A 19813-nucleotide genomic window follows, 5' to 3' on the forward strand; every position below is an offset into this window, starting at 1 on the left:
AAAACCCACAAGAGCTTCTCTTCATATCAACTTCAAAGGAGACTTCCAAGACCAAAATTTAGACCAGGGCTCCACAAAGACTAAGTAGACCAGCCTGCAACTTTAGACCCTTCATCTCCAACTTCGCTATTCTGCTTAATAGTCATACTTCTGCAATTTCGCCCTTGTTCTTATGACCACAGATCAGATGTGATACCATGCATAAAGGAGGTCGAAGTACCTCTCTATATATAGCCTTTTTAAGAGGCTCTTTAAGATGAGCAGGGTTGGTTGACTTATCTTTGGGAGCCTTCTAGACATATTTAAATACATAAATAAATATTTTATTTCTACGATCCAAGAGCCCAAAAGGGTCTTTTACATGAAGGCAATGACACTTGACATAAGACAATCCTATAGGCATGCAATGGATGCCTTGACCTATTGACCAATGACTCAAGCATGAAACCCATGCTTCATAAATATTTCATTTTTCATTTATCTTTCCTTTTCTTAATACATAAGAATGACATGCGACAAATGACAATTATGAACACCAAAACTAGTTATGTTGTTGAATTTCCACGACCTTGGGTCTAGGTTAGAGTCTTAAAATCACTAATGCTACCAAACCAAGAATCTCAACTATAAACTACTTTGCACAGTGGAATAAAATAGCAGTAAATCACACATGCACTGAATATAGACAACTTTTTTATTTTTCAACCCAACTTCGTTATATTAATCCAACTGATATAATACAACAGTCTAGGGCTCCCGTACCGGGGATAATGGCCCTCAATCATCCACTAGTACATGATCCAAAACTGGGACTTGATGTCAGCCCATCAACATCCAATCTGTCCTCAACAAGATACACTGACCATCTGGCTGTAGCATGCTCTCTCAGCTCCTATCGGTCGTACCCTGTACCTGCTCTGTCCTTCGGCTCCCTATTTGCAACTCCTGCCTCTATTAATGCTCCAAGTCCATCTGGCCACTAAATCTCTGCTATCCAATCTGCTCTCTAGTTGTGCCTTCGTCCATCAAGGCCACAACACATCGAGACTCCTGTCGAGTTGTTCATAGATCCACTTGTGAACAACTCTCGATCTGCCCACTGCTGCTCCTCAACTACTCAGGGACTTCAGCCCACTATGGTCTTCCTGCGTTGCACCGATGAAGACCAACATAGGGCATGGAGGGTTGCCACCTATCACTGCAAGATGTCCATCTCCCACAATGAACACAGGCTAGGAGGACTGTCCATCATCTGCTGTAGATGTCCTTCTCTACACACAAGTCTTGGGCTCTACAACTTACTCCATTGGTTAGTCAACCATTGAGCTCAACAACTGCCTCTCTCGCAACTACCTTTGTCCATCAAGGTGTTGCTCACCAGGCTCCAACTTGGACACTATCATGTTGTCCTCCAGCAGACCATAAGTGCCCAATCACATCCACACTTGGTCTTCTCTCACACTGCCCTCCAACAGTCCATGAGAGACCAAGTCCATGTTGTAGCATCTGCACCTAGTTAGGGCATCCCCACACTTAGGAGACCCTTACACATGGTTGCCCACAGACTCCACCAATCTACCCTTTGCTCTGCAATAGAGGAGCTATTGCACAAATCTGGGCACCAACAACTTGTCCTCTCCTAGGACACCATCAACTCATCAACCAAGGGAACATCTGCAACACTCCTTGCTGTTGTCCTCTTGCCTTCCAATCTGATGTGCCTGTTGTCACCTTGGTTGCTTGGTAGGCCTCCCAACAATCCATGTGGGCTCCTCCAAACAACTCCTAAGGCCTCCTCAAGTTGCCCATCAATTGATCCACGCTCTAGTCAAACTCTTTGACCCAACACACATCAAACTTTCACTCCAAGTTTGTGGAAACTGTCACTGCATTAGGGCATCTAAGTTTCTAACCATGAGGTTTGCCCCTCCTCTTTGACTTCCACAAGCTGCCCTATAAATGATCCAAGACTGATCCTCAAACTAGGATCCAACACACATCACACTATTGTTTCAAGTCTACAATACTTTTGTTGTGACTGTGACTAGTTAGGGCATCATGAGCTGCTGCAACAGCCCCTAAATAGTCACCCAAACAGCCCTCCTTGACTGCGGCCCACCCTTGGAGAGGTCTTCACTTGGTTTGTTATTGTTATGGGCATGAACATCCTTCAATATGCCCTACGCTACCCTCAAACAGTGAGGTAGGGCCTGCGGCCTACCCACAGCCACCTTCGATGCCTCTCTCAAGGCTTCTCCACCCAAGAACCACCTCAAACAGCCCTTAAAACAGTCTTCCTCTGCCTCGGCCTTCTAGGGAGGTACCTCGACCTCCCTTACAACAAACTCGACCCTTCTAACAGCTCCTCAGCCCTCTGAAATGACCCAAAGACAGTCTCCTTGCCTCGTTGTTCTTGACCTCCACTTGTTGCGGCTACAACAGAAATAATCCTCCCTCCAACGAGCTCTTGTTGGCTATGTGTGTTGCACAATGGATGAGAATAACTCCTCACACTCGCCCGCTATCTAGGGGCTTCCATAACTAGTTAAGTCAACTTAGCACCAACCCGACCTTAACACGTGTGAAAACGCCATCATATAACTTCAAAAATTCGTAACTCCTAAATGACAACTCGGAATCGGATGATTCTCATTGCATTAGAATTGTCTCACGGAGAGCTATCATCCTCATCCATCACATATCGAAGACTCGTCACAGTCTTGGCCCAAACATCTATGGGTGCAAAACCCCGGGCTTGGGTTCTAAGCCCACAAGCCTACTTGTGGCACTTTGACCTCCAACCCTCGAACACTAGGGCTTGGAGTACCTCCCAAGCTACATAAATCAACACTCCCTCTTAGCGAGGGAGGTACTTCCAAAACTAGCAAGTAACCATCATCATCCGGCACCACTAGCCCTTCTGGCATCCATCACTGCAGCATACCATGTAGAATGACTCCAATAATCTCAATAGTGCCTCTGCCTTATCACATCCAAACCTGCAGATCCCGAACCTCCATAAGGTTGCTCCCTCTGAGGCTAGACTCCCTCTAAGCCTACACGATCTCCACTGGCTCAGTCCTGCAAGCACTCATCCTCCTGGATCAAATAACACTCATGCAAATCCCTCCAATCTCGGATATGGAACATCACGATCCGATGAAGACTCTAGCCTACCAATCTATAGTCCATCACATGAAGCCATCTCGATCAACCTGATCTCGTCCATCCATGCCAAAGAAACCCTCGAGTTGTCCCAACCATAGTTGCAGGAAGTGTCCCCCCCCCCCCCCCGCCGCCGGTTCCAAGGCCCAAAGCGCGTCCCGTGCGGATGCGTCCAGGAAGCGTCCCCGGAAGCGCGCTTCCGCCTGTTTTGGATGCTTCCTAGACACTTTTTGGACGCTTCCGCCTGTTTGGGATGTTTGTTTTAAGTATAAATGCAAAAAATATTAAAATATATATATATATATAGCAGACGCTTCGCTTCCTAGATTTTTGGAAAATGACGCTTCCGCGTCCCCACTTCCAAAAAACGTCCCCGCTTCGTGCAACATTGGTCCCAACCATCCATGACAAGACATAGGAAGTCCATGATCTACAAACTGCCACACAACATACTGAAGTGCACCAAGTCCACCACCGATCCACCAGAACTCCTAGCCCATCTCATCATGTAGTCTATGTCTTCTGTTGAACCCTCTGCTCCATGACCTAGACACCCAAAAGTCCCTCTGAGTTTGCTTCGTTGTGCACACTTTGATTCACTATCCCTCAAAGTAGCTCAGACACACTCTGGTACCATGTTGAATTTCCACAACCCTAGGTCTAGGTTAGAGTCTTAAAATCACTAACGCTACCAAACCAAGAATCTCAACCAAAAACTACTTTGCATAGCAGAATAAAATAGCAGTAAATCACACATGCACTGAATATTTTTCAACCCAACTTCGTTATATTAATCCAACTAATATAATACAATAGTCTAGGGCTCTCGTACCAGGGATAATGGCCCTCAATCATCCACTAGTGCATGATACAAAATTGGGACTTGATGTCAGTCCATCGACATCCAATCTGTCCTCAACAAGATACTCTGACCATCTGGCTATAGCGCGTTCTCTCAGCTCCTCTTAGTCGTACCCTGTACCTGCTTGGTCCTTCGGCTCCCGATCTGTAGCTCCTGCCTCTATCAATGCTCCAAGTCCATCTGGCCACTGAATCTCGGCTATCCAATCTGCTCTCTAGTTGTGCCTTCGTCCATCAAGGCCACAACACATCGAGACTCCTGTCGAGTTGTTCACAGCTCCACTTGTGAACAACTCTCAATCTGCCCACTGCTACTCCTAAGCTACTCAGGGACTTCAGCCCACTATGGTCTCCCTGCATTGCACTGATGAAAACTAACATAGAGCATGGAGGGTTGCCACCTATCACTACAAGATGTCCATCTCCCACAATGAACATGGGCTAGAAAGACTGTCCATCATCTGTTGTAGAATCCTTCTCTACACACAAGTCTTGGGCTCCACAATTGCTCTGCTGGTTCGTCAACCCTTGAGCTCAACAACTACCTCTCTCGCAACTACCTTTGTCTATCAAGATGTTGCTCACTAGGCTCCAACTTGGACACTATCACGTTGTCCTCTAGCAGACCATAAGTGCCCAATCACATCCACACTTGGTCTTCTCTCACGCTGCCCTCCAACAGTCCACGAGAGACCAAGTCCACGTTGTAGCATTTGCACCTAGTTAGGGCATCCCCACACTTAGGAGACCCTTACACATGGCTGCCCACAGACTCCACCAATCTGCCCTTTGCTCTGCAATAGAGGAGCTATTGCACAAATTTGGGCACCAACAACTTGTCCTCTCCTAGGACACCATCAACTCATCAACCAAAGGAACATCTGCAACACACCTTGTTGTTGTCCTCTTGCCTTCCAATCTGATGTGCCTACTGTCACCTTGTCTGCTTGGTAGGCCTCCCAACAATCCACGTGGGCTCCTCCAAACAACTCCTAAGGCCTCCTCAAGCTGCCCATCAACTGATCCATGCTCTGATCAAACTCTTTGACCCAACAAACATCACAATTTCACTCCAAGTTTGTTGCCCAATCACTGTGGAAATTGTCACTGGTTTAGGGCATCTAACCATGATGTCTGCCCCTCCTCTTTGACTTCCACAGGCTGCCCTATAAATGATCCAAGATTTATCCTCAAACTAGGATCCAACACACATCACACCATTGTTTCAAGTCTGCAATACTACTGTTGTGACTGACTGGTTAGGGCATCATGGGTAGCTGCAACAGCCCCTAAACAGTCACCCAAACAGCCCTCCTGGACTGCAGCCCACCCTCGGAGAGGTCTTCACTTGGTTTGTTGTTGTTATGGGCATGAACAGCCTTCAATATACCCTACGCTGTCCTCAAACAGTGAGGTACGGCCTGCAGCCTACCCACAACTACCTTCGTTGCCTCTCCCAAGGCTTCTCCACCCAAGAACCACCTCAAACAGCCCTTAAAATAGTCTTCCTCTGCCTCGGCCTTCTAGGGAGGTACCTTGGCCTCCCTTACAGCAAACTCGGCCCCTTTAACAGCTTCTCGGCCCTCTGAAATGACCCAAGACAGTCTCCTTGCTTTGTTGTTCTTGACCTCCACTTGCTGTAGCTAAAACAGAAATTATCCTCCCTCCAACGAGCTCTTGTTGGCTATGTGTGTTGCACAATGAATGAGAATAACTCCTCACACTCACCATCTATATATACTAATAAGAGGGGCTTCATAACATCACAATCTAGGGGCTTGCATAACTAGTTAAGTCAACTTAACACCAAGCCGACCTTAACACGTGTGAAAACTCTGACATATAACTTCAACAATTCATAACTCCTCATCGACAATGCGGAATCGGATGATTCTTGTTGCGTTAAAATCGCCTCGCTGAGAGCTATCATCCTCATCCATCACATGTTGAAGACTCCTCACGGTTTTGGCCCAAACATCTATGGGTTCAAAACCCCAAGCTTGGGTTCTAAGCCCACAAGCCTACTTGTGGCACTTTGACCTCCAACCCTCGAACACTAGGGCTTGGAGTACCTCCCAAGCTACACAAATCAACATACATTTCCCAACAGTCACTACTATGCCAATTTGGGTTAGGCTCCTAAATCTTCCCCTTCCATTCTGGCACCATCAAGTCATTGAAGATATTGGGAGCAAGCTTGGAAAATTTTAAAAAATTATCTAGAAAGAACAGAAAAGGGAATATTTACTTTTGCTAGGATCTGTGCGGAGATAGATCTCAGCAAAGGATTACCAGATCACATCATTTTGAAGCATAAGAGTTTTCAGTGGTCTCAAATTCTAGACTATGAGAACATGGCCTTCAGATGTCATGTTTGCTTCCAGTGGTCTCAAATTCTAGACTATGAGAACATAGCCTTCAGATGTCCTATGGAGAAAAATTCCCCACAAAGAAGAAAGAAGTAGACAAATAGATCCAGAGATACAACCAGAATAAATTGAAGAGCTTGGGGAGGGGGAGAATGCGGTCCAAGTTGATTCTGCTGTTCCCCCACAGTCGGGTCCAGATCTTGAAGAACAACAGCCCTTGACTGGTACGGGTGGCACCAAACGAGCTCATTCCTCTGAGGGTTCATTTGGAGGCGAGCAATGATCTAGCCTTGGTTTTGGCTGACCCAGATCCTCATGGGTGGCAACAGGTACAAAGAAGGAAGGGCAAAAAAGAAAAATTCAGCTCAAAATGATCATCTTAATATTCCTTTTTTATATCTTTTATATTTTCTTGCCTGTGCACAAATGTACATGCTCATATCAGCTTTCGTCACGCACTGTACAGCTCACAAATGTATTGACATGCTCCCAACTTTACTCTCACAGCATACACAACCATGTGTGTCTACAAAATGTAAAAAAAAAAATTATTAATGAAAATTACGGTTTTTTTCTTGTGGAAAAAAAGAGTCACAATGCTCATATTGAGGTAATATTATATAAATGTGTTTTAGGGTCTAAGGGATATTGTATGGATATTAGTCACACATAAGACAAAAGTAGGGAGTAACATAGGTTTGAGGTGGCAAGTAGATTAGGATATGTACAATTGCCGAAATACATAGGCTCTTTTTTTTTTTGAATGTGGCTCTTTTTAAAAAAAAATGTGGCAATATACCTACCTAGTACAGTATAGTATATCAAGTCTTCCTCATATTAACTTTATTACTCATTCTTTTCCATTGTGTACACTTTATGTTTTGCTCCATTATTACATTTCTTGTGTTCTTTTGAAATAATAATGAGCCAGTGAACGGTGGATTTAGGAATTTAATGCATTTTGTTGCCAACGGACATGGTAACAGGAGATCTCTGTTCTACCAAAGACAATTTCAAAGGTCGATAAAACGAGCATTAGATGTGTATCGTAATGGAAAAAAGGTGAAAGAATGCAGAGAAGTCAACAACCACAAGAATTTGAGAAAGGTTACCTGCTTAAAGAAAATGAAGAGGCAGATTTATACCTACCAAATGGTGCAAGACATGGAGATATTAGGGTTGGATAAAGAGCTTGACTAGGAACCAATTTCATGGGCAATATTGTCACGGAGAACAAAATGATTTGTCCTTTCTACACATATCACTCCATACACCAAGCGCAAGCAGTTAGGTCAACTGGTTGTCACCAATGTTGCTTGGAATTTAGCTAGTTCTGTGCACACTAGTCCAGACTCCATGCCAATGGGTTCACTATAGATGCCATCTACAAATGTAGCAAAGCATCCCTTAGGTCTCCCTGTGAGGTTTTCCTTGGGGAAAAATCATATATATCATTCTACACACCACTAGAGGAAGCTTCATATGAGGATTCAGGGAGAAGGCAAATAAAGGAGATCAAGGACTAGATAGAAAGAACATGAATTGAAGACCCCCTAGTGAAGGAAGTGACAAACAACAACAAAATAGCAATGAAGATGATACACCAATTTTGTTTTAAGGAGAAAACAATGCAACAAAATAAATTGAGAAACAAAAAAATGATGTTTTCAAATATGATCTTAGGTATCATTAATGAGAAAACTATCCTAGTGACTACAAGGGAACAGTATCAGGGACCAATGTGACCATGGCCCTCCCCAACAATTATGAACAGATTATTGCCAATTGTCCATTCAACTCGAAAACTCTAGAACTGGTGAGACAACAAGGAAAACTCACACATCATGCAAAAGAACACTCAAATCTAGCAATGGAATGAGTTTGTCGCTGTTTCAGGATTCTATGACCTACACTGAGTGAGCTGCACAAGAAAGCAGCGGGAAATCTGAAACCCCAAAAAGAGAACAACAAAGCTTATGGCAAATACTGCGGGATTAACAACTTTCATACAACCCTTTAGAATTACACAAGCAGAATATAGCAATTTACGAAGCAGAAATCAGCAACAACAGAGTATATGTAAGGACAGCTTAAAAATTATTGAATGGTGCTATATGCTCCAGATATGAGATATATAGAATCAAGTTCTAGTGATGCAGCACCATGAATTCACAGTTGAAATTCCAATGAAGGATAACCATGATTCTGATACCAGTTGTGGTAAGCCGAAGTCAAAACAGATAATGATTTCATATTATCCAATAAAAACATAATAATGATACTCAGGATTTACACTATCCTGATGCTTCTATAAATTGACACAACCATACACTATGCAACAGTACACTTCTTATATATTACTATAGTCCAATTTTATGTAGTGAATATTAGCACCCTACTTGGATGATTATTTCAAATTCAAACTAGTGCTCTTGCTCAATAATTAGAAGATATATATAGTTTTTACAGTTCTAATATACACAGGTGCGTAAGGTAGTTAGCAATCACATAAGCAGTTAAGTCCTATGATTCCCCTTGTATCATTAGTAAACAATTCAACAACCATCACATCTTCCTAACTTTTAATTTAATTTCAATAAGAGAAATTTGAAAGGTAACTTACTTTCACTTCAGAAAACAAAACCAGTTCTAAATTTATTAGAACATGCTGATGCCACTTTAAAGTTTAAAGTGTAAGCCGTTTTTGAACTGGCTTAAAGTCTTTTCATAAGTCATCAACCATATATCCAATAATACACAAACACTGCCAGTAAAACAAAAGAACAATTCTAAATGCCCACCTGATGCATGGATTTACATGGAAGAAACCTTTGTTGAATTGCCTTCCAATCATTGTTATAGGCCATCAGGCCCATTGCCAATAATCTGCAGAAATGATACCAATAAAAATCAGTACCTGAAACTAACATACGTGTATTCAAGAGTAGAAAATCAATTACTGCTACCGGATATTGTCTTTGACCATTTACTGCTGTACAATTCTTAATGTATGCTATATGTACTTTTCAAAGGGATATGTTTAGAATTCTATTTTTTCCAAATAATTATTGCAAAATCTATTTTTCATGCCATTTGTAGAAAGAACACAATTTGCATTAATATTTATGGCTCGTGACATGGGGAAGGGGGACAGTGGTCTGACAAGAGAAAGACAGTTGAACAGCTCATGGATTCCAAATTGTTTAAAATTGATATGTGCATGACTAACAGGTTGGGGAGGAAGAACTGGGACTCTTACGAGAAAAAGAGTTGGCCAGTTGGATTTTGGATCTAGAATTAATCAGTAACAGAAAGGGGCTGAGCAGAAGTAGTAGGAGAAAAGTGATAAGAAAATAGCAATTAAATCTAGCAGTCATTTATAAAACAACATTAGAAATCTTACAAGGTGGTGAAGCCCATGAAGCGACAGGTACATGGTGGATATTGAAGACCTAAGTAGAGCCTCAAATCAAGGACAAATTATGAAACCTTATAGAATTAGATTAGACAGAACCAAGAGTCCATAATGATATTGAGAACAGACATCAACATCAAATCTGCAAAATGAGAGCAACTCATTCGATACAATAATTATCCACATAGGTAGCCAAATGCAAAGTGCCACTGGAGATAAATGGAGGAGAAAAAGGTTGACTGCAAGGATGAAAATGAATGCTCCATGAGTTCTAAAAATTATAATCAGCCTCATTTCCATGAATCATATACAGCAGGAAAACTGCAGCCACAACCGGCACAACCTATTCTTGCTTTTCCCAAAAATTATCTATTTGAATTAATGGGGCCCCGGGCTGCTAGGAAATCACTCGTAACTCTAATGATATCTCTCATGTTTTGGCAACCGAACAAGGCTAGTGAAGAAATTCCCCTGCACTCCAAAAAGAAATTCTGAACATTAAAAAATTACAGTTAGAGATGAAATCAGAGCATGCCATTTTCAAACACGAGACAGAAATACAACAGAAAACAATTAATTCTTGGTTTGAAGTGGTCCAGAAAAGGGAGCAACCTCTGCCGTTTACCATGGTCAAATGGGTGGTACTGGAAAAGCTGAACGAGGAACACCTCGACCGAACCTGAAAGCTCAATTTGAGAGTAATGGGCTACTCATTCCCATGACCCCTTTGGGTCCCTAACAGCTAAGCACCTCTTTCCTTTATGACACTGTACTTCTAAAGGACCTCACCCTCGAGCACACATGGATGGGCCCCAACTCCATGCTCTTCCTTCGTTTCCGACACTTGAAGACCAACTCAAAGCACTTTGGTTTAAGAGAAGATTGATTTCTCTCCCACCAACATAAAAGATCTTTCTTGATCCTAGCCCCACCAAATCACAATAGGCGAATTCAAATGATCTAGGGATCATGTGCATGAAACAAGGGAAGAGAGCAGTCATTCCTGATCTCAAGGCTGTTATCCATGATTCAGCCCCTTCAGATACTCTCGCCTTTGGGCCAATCATGGTCTCGTTCAGTTGGGGGTATGTTAGGGGGAGCAGGCCCACCTTCTACATTGGCTGCTAGGACTCTAATAGTGCATTTTGGTCTTCAACAAGAACACTTTGTGATGCAACTGGATCCCATAACCCCCCTTTCTTCACAGAGAGACTTGCAAACCCTATGCAAACACCACGCCCAATCCATGGGTACCATTGGGCATGGTCCTATCTATGAAATTTCCAATACCCAAAAGGTGCTATACTCCTATCTATGTTTTTGTAGCATTAGATGTGTTCTAGCCACGAAATTTTGTGGAGAGGCAAGAACACATGAGATATCCAAAACTCAAAAATCGTTTCTGGAAATTCCACCTAGAAGTGTCTCAATTAGATTATTAACCAATTTTTAAATATTTCCTAAGTCTAAACTTAGGGAATATTGTTAATTAATAAGTATTAATTGAAATAAAGCGAGAATCATCTAGAAACTCACACGGATAGACCCAAAAATTATCCTAACCATTGATTGAGTTTTAATCTTGGTCGTTGGGGCTCCAACAGTGGATTATAAAAGAAAGTCGATGTGGTGGTAGAGATCATCCAGTGCAGATACTCAGTTGCCCAAGCAGTTCGATTTTCTCAATAGCAGCGGCTCAGCAGAAAAGATAGAGCCACAGGGGGAGTAGCAGGAGGAAGAGGAAAGCAGTAGCATTCTTGGAGGAAGTTTTCAGTTCCCGAAAGGGTCGAAGGAAGGAAGGTCGAAATTTTCAAAGGGCCAGCGTAGGGACTGCGCAGAGGCTGACGCAGGCATTTCAGCGCAAAGGTCAGGGAAGCTATTTCGGAGGCAAAAAATAGCTGTGGGGTGAGAAAAAATCTCACAATATTTTTTCTCGTGTTTTCTTCAAATTAGATTGCCAGCTAGACATCTAAATTATTGTACTCAAAATTGTTGCCGAACATTAAAAATAAAACCCTCATCTATTGCACCGGTATTCCCAAGTTGGGTTTTTCCGGGGACAATTGTCCAAAAATAATTGTGTCAATTTTTATTTTGTGTGTGTTAGAATTTCTCTGTCCAGTATTTTATTTTCCGCAGTATTTTTAGGGTGAAAATTGCAGCTGTGATTTTATTCGTTATTTGTCGTAAAAAAATAAACTACAGAATTATTTTTTTGAGTTAGAAGAATAATTTCCCTGTAGTTGCAATAGATAAAATTTTCACAAGCACCATCATTGATGATCCTTTTTCCGCTCCTAGGTATGATATTCGGGAGGAACCATCCATTAGTTGTATCCCTCCTCCCCCCTCATACCCTCAAGATTTTGAATATGATCATCATGAGCAACCTGCTTGTTGTGTCCCCCCTTGTCATCAGTCTCCCTTTCCTCCCAGTCATGACCCTATGGTGGTCATAAAGCATGACATTAATGATCGAGACCATAATGGGGATGATATGCCTGAGGTTGCTATCCATCGGAGGTTTATGAGCTTAATTGTTGATATCTCTATATTTTGGTTGGAAGAAAGGATCTTGTGGGAAATATTGCATCCTTGGCTCCCTCTTTCCCCATGATACTCCATGCGTGCTCACTTCATTTTCTCGCCTCCTGCCCTTGTGACCTTCCATGTTGTCATTCCTACCCCTGCCTTTGGATCTATTGCATGAGTGAGCATAAGGGTAGTTGCTTTCATATTGACTAGATGATATGTTGGTTACATTGGGTCTATGATTACACTTAGTATTTGGGTGATATAACATGCATGTTAGGGTAGGATGCATTGCATGCTCATTTTCCCCATTAGAACTAACATCATATGATATTATCATGCTAGATTAGCTGCATTTAGATTAAGATTGCATTTGAAATTTTATTTAAAATTTATTTACTAGTTGATTTTTAGTGGCCTAATACTAAGCATGGGTGATCATAAGACACCACAAAAACATGTTGCCTATGTGCTTGGTCTTTGATATGTGCAAGTAATAGGTCTATGGTACCAAGAGATTGTTAGTGTCTTCATGACCTCCCATTTGAGTAGCCTCATGCACCTCTCTGAGATCTCATGTCCCAGTTGGAGCCAGATATTACCCACCACCTGTGGGTAGTGTATAAAGGAGAAAAAATTACTCCTAGATGGTCCTCAACCGGTAGCCAGTAGCCCCTTGCAGCCACCAGATAGCTCAATGTGCCATTTTCACCACCACCTAAGCCAGCCATGCGATCCTTCAACCACTTATCATGATTGTATGTTTGAAGGTGGGCCTCCTGACCCCCAAGGTATGACTTTTCATTGTTATAGTTGAGTAATTTTTTCTTATTTTGGGGCATGGATTGGTGGGGGGATTCGACGGAAAGAGTGGTTTAGGTTTGTATTCTTGTCTCCACTATCCAATTTCGTGGTTACCCTTGTATCCTAGTCTCATGTGATCTTCTTTACTAGCCATTAGCTTTAGGGTTGGCACTACATGGGAAATCCTAATTTTGGTTGTGTGGTCCCGCTTTCGGATACCCACCTACATCACTCCCCTTCCATTCATTTTAGCCCCATTCATCTATTTCCCATCCAGGTCCACATGTGTCTATTGGGTCCACATAGGGTTAGCCTCCCTTTCCCCTTGTCCACACCTTGGATCGGACCTGGAACAATGCCCCGGAAGTTGATGCAACCAAAAAGAAAATAAAACGCATAATTTAGCCACTCTCAACAAGAAATGTACCACAAAATGCAAAAGATGATCGGGACATACAAATTTAGCACGTCCGCAAGAACCAAACATGAGCTCTACCCCTTACCCATGGCCATCACCCTAGTTCCTATGGGCCCTAAATGAGCACCCTCCATCATTAAGGAACCCATGATTGTCCCAACCCCTAGTGGGCAATGATTTGCCCCACCTTAATGGGGTATCCACTGCTACATATTACACATCATGCTCTCATCCCCTGGAGCCCCGAGCAATTATGAAGAAAAATCAGTCAAAGGCAAAAGGCATATGAAGAAGGGTGGAAAAATAAAGGTCGAGGTAACTCATGTACCACGATTTTCTCCCTCCTACACTCATATACCCAGGTGTGGGCTTCCCTTATCACAGCTACCCTTGTACCATGACATGTGGTCTAGATGATTCCTCTGATCCCCACTTTGCTCCATTATTATATCATTTGCCACCTACCATTTGAGGGATGTACCATGGACATGTCACCCCCTTTGGAGGTTGAAACCACCTAATAACGTCCTTGATTAGCCCCCTATTGAGCTTGGAGACACTTGTAAATGCCAAAGCCCACTATGGAAGGGCATGCCACCATGAAGTGCCCCATTGACTCCATCACTTGTAAGCTCTTTTACTTAATTATTTTGATGACTAGTTGTATTGGAGGGCAAGGGGATGCATTAGATCTTATGCAGGATTATAGGTGGGCTCCATTGGGGGCTATAGGGCACTAGCCCTCCAGAGGGCCACATTAGCACTTGTAGGGTGAGCATTGAGAGCCATGGACCTCCATCATAGCATAAATTACTTCATGGATCCCCAACAGTGCTCATCAATTGCTCGTGTTCCACCTTTGGGATGAGGATGATGCACCTCGTTCACCATGCCCAGTCAGCTCCATAGTTGCACCATACACTTGGCAGATGTTCTAGGGTCCAGAGGATTGTCTCCCGCTGCAAAGGGAGGGCTTATGTCATCATTCCATCCCTTACAGAGGGTCTACAGGCATATTCGATCCATTTGGAGACACATGAGGATGTCCTTGTGACCCCACATCCACTTGGGAGTACCACAGGTTCTTGCTTGGAAAACAAGGGGCCAACCCCTTGTCCACTTTGTTTGGAGTCCATTTCTACATCATGGTACCCCTTGGACTTCTTAGGCTTCCTCAAAGGCCCAACAACTTACTTTATGGATCATTCGAGCCTCTAGAGAGGCATACAGTGCCTAATCTCAGGAATAATAAGCACTAAAAGCAATCATAAGAAGCATAATAAGTATTTAAGCTCTTGTTCCTTTCTCTCTTGGTGACTAACCTTGTTAATTATGGAATGATACACACTCAATTAGCTCAATTTGATTAAATGCTAGTTCCAGACCCTCATACTTGATAGAATCCAATGGAAACATTGTGATCCCCCTAATACTGAATCCTGAAAACTATTAAGTCTACTGAAGTCTAATGAGGTTGGAACCACTCTCAAACATCCTGAGTCATTTCATGGTAATGTTAAAAATTTAAATAAAAGGATGAAAATGAAAGAGGAGAATGTCACTTTTACTCAGAATTGAACATTACCATTAATTACATAACATTAGTAGGGCCCTAGGGTTGAATATTAAGCTTCCTCACTCATAAATTATTGTTTTCAAGCAAAATTAAGGGGGAATGCCCAGAAGCACCCTCTTTGGAGAGTCGCGGCCCCCCACACTGGGAAAACGCCCCCCCCCCTACATCTCCCCAAAAGGGGGATGTGGGGAAACGTTTCCCCAGACATCCCCCCGTCCTAGGTGCGTGAGTTGTGAGGGGTGTGTGCATCCAACCCTAGGGGACGTGCCCCTGTGGAACTCTAAAGATAAAAGCCTATGTAGCCATACGGAAAGAAAATTTTGAAAAAGGAAAAGTGGTTGAGACAAAATGTAAGAGCATGGACAAAAACCTAACTTAAGCTCAACCCCCCCCCCCTCCGGCAATTAGCCCTCACCTAGTTCCCAACATCTTATGATCTACCTAAATAAAAGGAACTTTTGGATGTCCCAACCCTAATGAGCAATGAAATGTTGCATCTTGCAGGGTTATTTGATGCATCTATGAAATCCTGTAACAAAAGCTATGTGTGCAAAGAAAAATAACTATGTTGCACAGGTTCCCGAACCCGGGGGTGGGGTTCTCGAACCCGTCTCAGGTTCTCGTCCCCAAGTACCGGATTCGGGTTTAGGTGCTTCTGAGAAGAACCCATAAGAACCAGGTTCTTTTATGAAGAACCGGGTTCTTCATTAAAAAATTTGGGTTCTTTTGTCTTGACGTGTATGGAGAACCCTGCTGATGGGTACTTGGAACCCCAAAATCGGGTTCTTTGGGGTTCAATTTAGTTTTTAATTAATTTAATGGGCTTCCCCTAATATTCTAGGTAGCTAGTTCTTCATCTTGCGAGAGGAATTGGAGTACTTATGCCTTTATCCATTTAATAAAGAGAAATATGTTGGGCTCAAAGAAGGCAGAGAACTTAGTTTACGTTCATAGCACACTTCGTATCATATCTCGAAAAGGCACTGGATACAAGGAGGGTCCTTTCAAGAGATGGGACCAATACACAAACGATGTTATGTGTGTGGACGAGGAGATACAACCAGATGGCCTTATTGAGCTACCTTCAATTACTATGGATGAGCAAGTGCCTCAAGATGAGAGTGATTTCTACCTGGAGAGCATGCTAATTGAAGATCTGAGTGATGCTGATGACATGGCTTGAGGAAGCCATTGTTCACTATTAGCTATTTTTATTTTAGTATTTTAAAATTTCCTAGTTCTTGTTTGGAGATGTCTTAAGACAAATTTTGAATGTAGTATGACAATGGACATATATCATGATTCTTATTAATATGTAAACTCCAATTTGCACTTGATATCAAACTAGAAATTTTCAAATTTCTTTGTGCATGTTGAATGTTCAATGATGTGCATGTTTAAATATTTAAAGTTTAAATCATAAATATTTTAGTTTTCTTGTTTAAAGTTGAAAAATATACAAATTCATATATATTATAATTTTACAATATAATATTTATATATATTATATATATAAATTATAATATACCCCCGACGAACCCACGCACCCTGTTTCAAAAAATGACGTACCCGTCCCCGTCCTCGCACCCATACCAGTCCCCGAACCCACGTTTCCTGGCAACATAGAAAAATAATATTGAAGAAAAAGGTGCACTCAAGCGCTAGTAAAAATAGGCAAAGTAAAGAGGTAACTCAAATCCCACAATTGCTCCCTCTTTACATCATATTACTCAAGGACATTGGTTGCATAGATGTTACACCATAGTGGCATCTTCCATGAAGTCAAACTCCAAAACCATTTCACTCTTTCACTTACACCTTATGATTGATGGGTCGGCCTAGGAATTGTTCCCCCCCTTGAGGTTGGAAGCACCTAATTCAGCTTGGCGATAGCCCAACCTAATAGGGCTTGGCAATAACCCTCCCATACCTAAGTAAGTAGCTTGCTTAGAAGTCTTAAGCTAGAAAGACATTTGAAGATGAGACTTGTGTAAAGTACTTTAATGCCTTATTCCATTAAATATGGCCCACTCTGATGCATTTATGGTTTCAGGTATCTTAATGATGATCTCACTTGATTCCATGAGTTGTGCTAGGTTCTTGCTCCAGGTTTCACTAGCCATCCCTTGAAGTATCTCAACGTGCTTCTTTCGTACTTCAGAGAGATCATCCAAACCACGTGTTGACTCCACTAGAGCAATTACAAGCAACTCATTGAACACTTTGAGAGACATTGGGCCATGTGATGATTCAATGGCACAAATAATGTCACCCCCTTCCCTTAGCACCTTGGATGCTAAGCATTAGAGTTGGGACGTTGCCTCAGAATTGAACATTACCATTAATTACATAACATTAGTAGGGCCCTAGGGTTGAATATTAAGCTTCCTCACTCATAAATTATTGTTTTCAAGCAAAATTAAGGGGGAATGCCCAGAAGCACCCTCTTTGGAGAGTCGCGACCCCCCACACTGGGAAAACGCCCCCCCCCCTACATCTCCCCAAAAGGGGGATGTGGGGAAACGTTTCCCTAGACATCCCCCCGTCCTAGGTGTGTGAGGTGTGAGGGATGTGTGCACCCAACCCTAAGGGACACACCCTTATGGAACTCTAAAGATAAAAGCCTATGTAGCCATACTGAAAGAAAAAATTGAAAAAGGAAAAGGTGGTTGAGACAAAATGTAGGAGCATGGACAAAAGCCTAACTTAAGCTCACCCCCCCCAGCAATTAGCCCTCACCCAGTTCCCAACATATTATGATCTACCTAAATAAAAGGAATTTTTGGATGTCCCAACCCTAATGAGCAATGAAATGTTGCATCTTGCGGGGTTATTTGATGCATCTATGAAAGCCTGTAACAAAAGCTATGTATGCAAAGAAAAATAATATTGAAGAAAAAGGTGCACTCAAGGGCTAGTAAAAATAGGCGAAGTAAAGAGGTAACTCAAATCCCACAATTGCTCCCTCTTTACATTATATTACTCAAGGACATTGGTTGCATAGATGTTACACCATAGTGGCATCTTCCATGAAGTCAAACTCCAAAAGACAAGAAAGAAAATCATGGGAAAGTTTACCTTCCATTCACCAAGGGATTACAGATAAGATTGCAAAAATTTTAAGGAAGAATAACATAAACACTCAATTTACAACATGTGGAACTATAAGGCAAATGATGAGGTCGGTTAAGGATAACATTGATCGTCAACAACTCAAGGGTGTGTACAAAATCGATTGCTCATGTGGCAAGAGTTATATTGGGGAAACAGGTCGGTCTCTGAAAATAAGACTAAAAGAGCATGCGGCTGACATAAAGAATGAGAGATCCCGTACATCAGCCCTCGTCCAAAACCAAACATCATGTGTGTTTGGAAGACGCCAAAGTAATTGCAAGAGAGGACAACTATCATACAAGGAAAATCAGAGAGGCCATTGAAATTATGAAATTTCCTCAGAACCTCAACAGGGACAATGGGAGTGAAATCAGTGGAAATTGGCTTCCCCTGATCAGACAAATAAACCCCTCCGGACCTTTGGAAGCATAAGATCAAAAAAGGGGCTTTTCATTTCAAAAATTTAATTAATTAGATGAGTTAAAACAAATTAATTAATTTAATTTAATTTAATTTAATTGATTATATTAATTCAATTAAATTAAATTAATTTTATTTAATTCTAAATTAAAAAAAAAGAAATTAAACAAAATTACTCAAATAATTAATAATAACCAAGAAAAATAACTTTGATTATTAAATTAAATTAATTTAATTAATAGAAATAGGAATTAAATAAGATCACTCAAATAAATATTAATCAAATAAAAAAATTTAAAATTAAATAAAATAAAAGCATTATGAATTAATTTCTTAATGGATTTGAATTAAATTTAATTAAGATTATTTAAATCAAAATTAATTAATTAAAATGAATTAATTTAATTTAATTTAATTAATTAATTATATTAGAAGAAAGAGAAAAATAAAAATTAAATATTAATCAAATAAAAAATTTTAAATTAAATAAAGATTAAAGCATGAGAGAATTATAAATTAATCTCTTAACTGATTTTAATTAGATTTTAATTAAATTTAATGGAGATTAATTAATTAATTAAAAACAAATTAATTTAATTATTTAATTTAGTTTTAATTAATTCTAAATAAAAAATGGAAATTAAATAAAACTAGTCAATTTATTAAACAAATAATAAATAACCAAAAACTAACATTTAATTTATAAATAAATAAAGATTAGAAATTAATTAATTAGATAAATTAATTAATAAATTAGTTAATTAATTAATTAATTGAAAATTGATTAATTAAAAGTAAGGTTAAAATAATTAAGATTAAACTAATTAATCAAATAAAAATTTAAATTTAAATTAATTAATTAAATAAAAATAAAAATAATTAATCAATTAAAACTAAAATAATTAATAAAAGAAGTACAAAATAAATAAATTAAACTTATTTGTTCAGGGTTAAAACAATGGTAATAATTAAACCTGAATTAATAATAATTAAATAATTAAAATAAAGATAAGAAATCATGTGTCGGTTTCTTTATAAAATTAGGGTTCTTGGTTTATTTATATCCAGGTCGCAAGGCTCTCTTCTCTCAATAAACTTTCATTCATATTCTATCTGATTTAGTCTTGATGATGGACCCC

General features: G+C 40.7%; 1 protein-coding gene across 5 annotated transcripts in view; it reads right to left on the bottom strand.

Moving 5' to 3' along the window:
• DUO3 (Homeodomain-like superfamily protein) overlaps window positions 1–19813 on the bottom strand; it is a 208554-nt gene that overhangs the window by 170192 nt on the left and 18549 nt on the right. For all 5 annotated transcript variants that reach the window (XM_089450125.1, XM_089450123.1, XM_089450124.1 and 2 more), the window contains exon 4: window positions 9197–9281. In XM_089450125.1, the coding sequence (XP_089306251.1) occupies window positions 9197–9281 (85 nt within the window). The remainder of the gene's footprint in view (window positions 1–9196; window positions 9282–19813) is intronic.

Source organism: Pinus tabuliformis, chromosome X (genome assembly GCF_031772625.1).
Source record: "Pinus tabuliformis cultivar Carrire ecotype Pingquan chromosome X, CPIR1, whole genome shotgun sequence".
Taxonomy (NCBI): Eukaryota; Viridiplantae; Streptophyta; class Pinopsida; order Pinales; family Pinaceae; genus Pinus; species Pinus tabuliformis.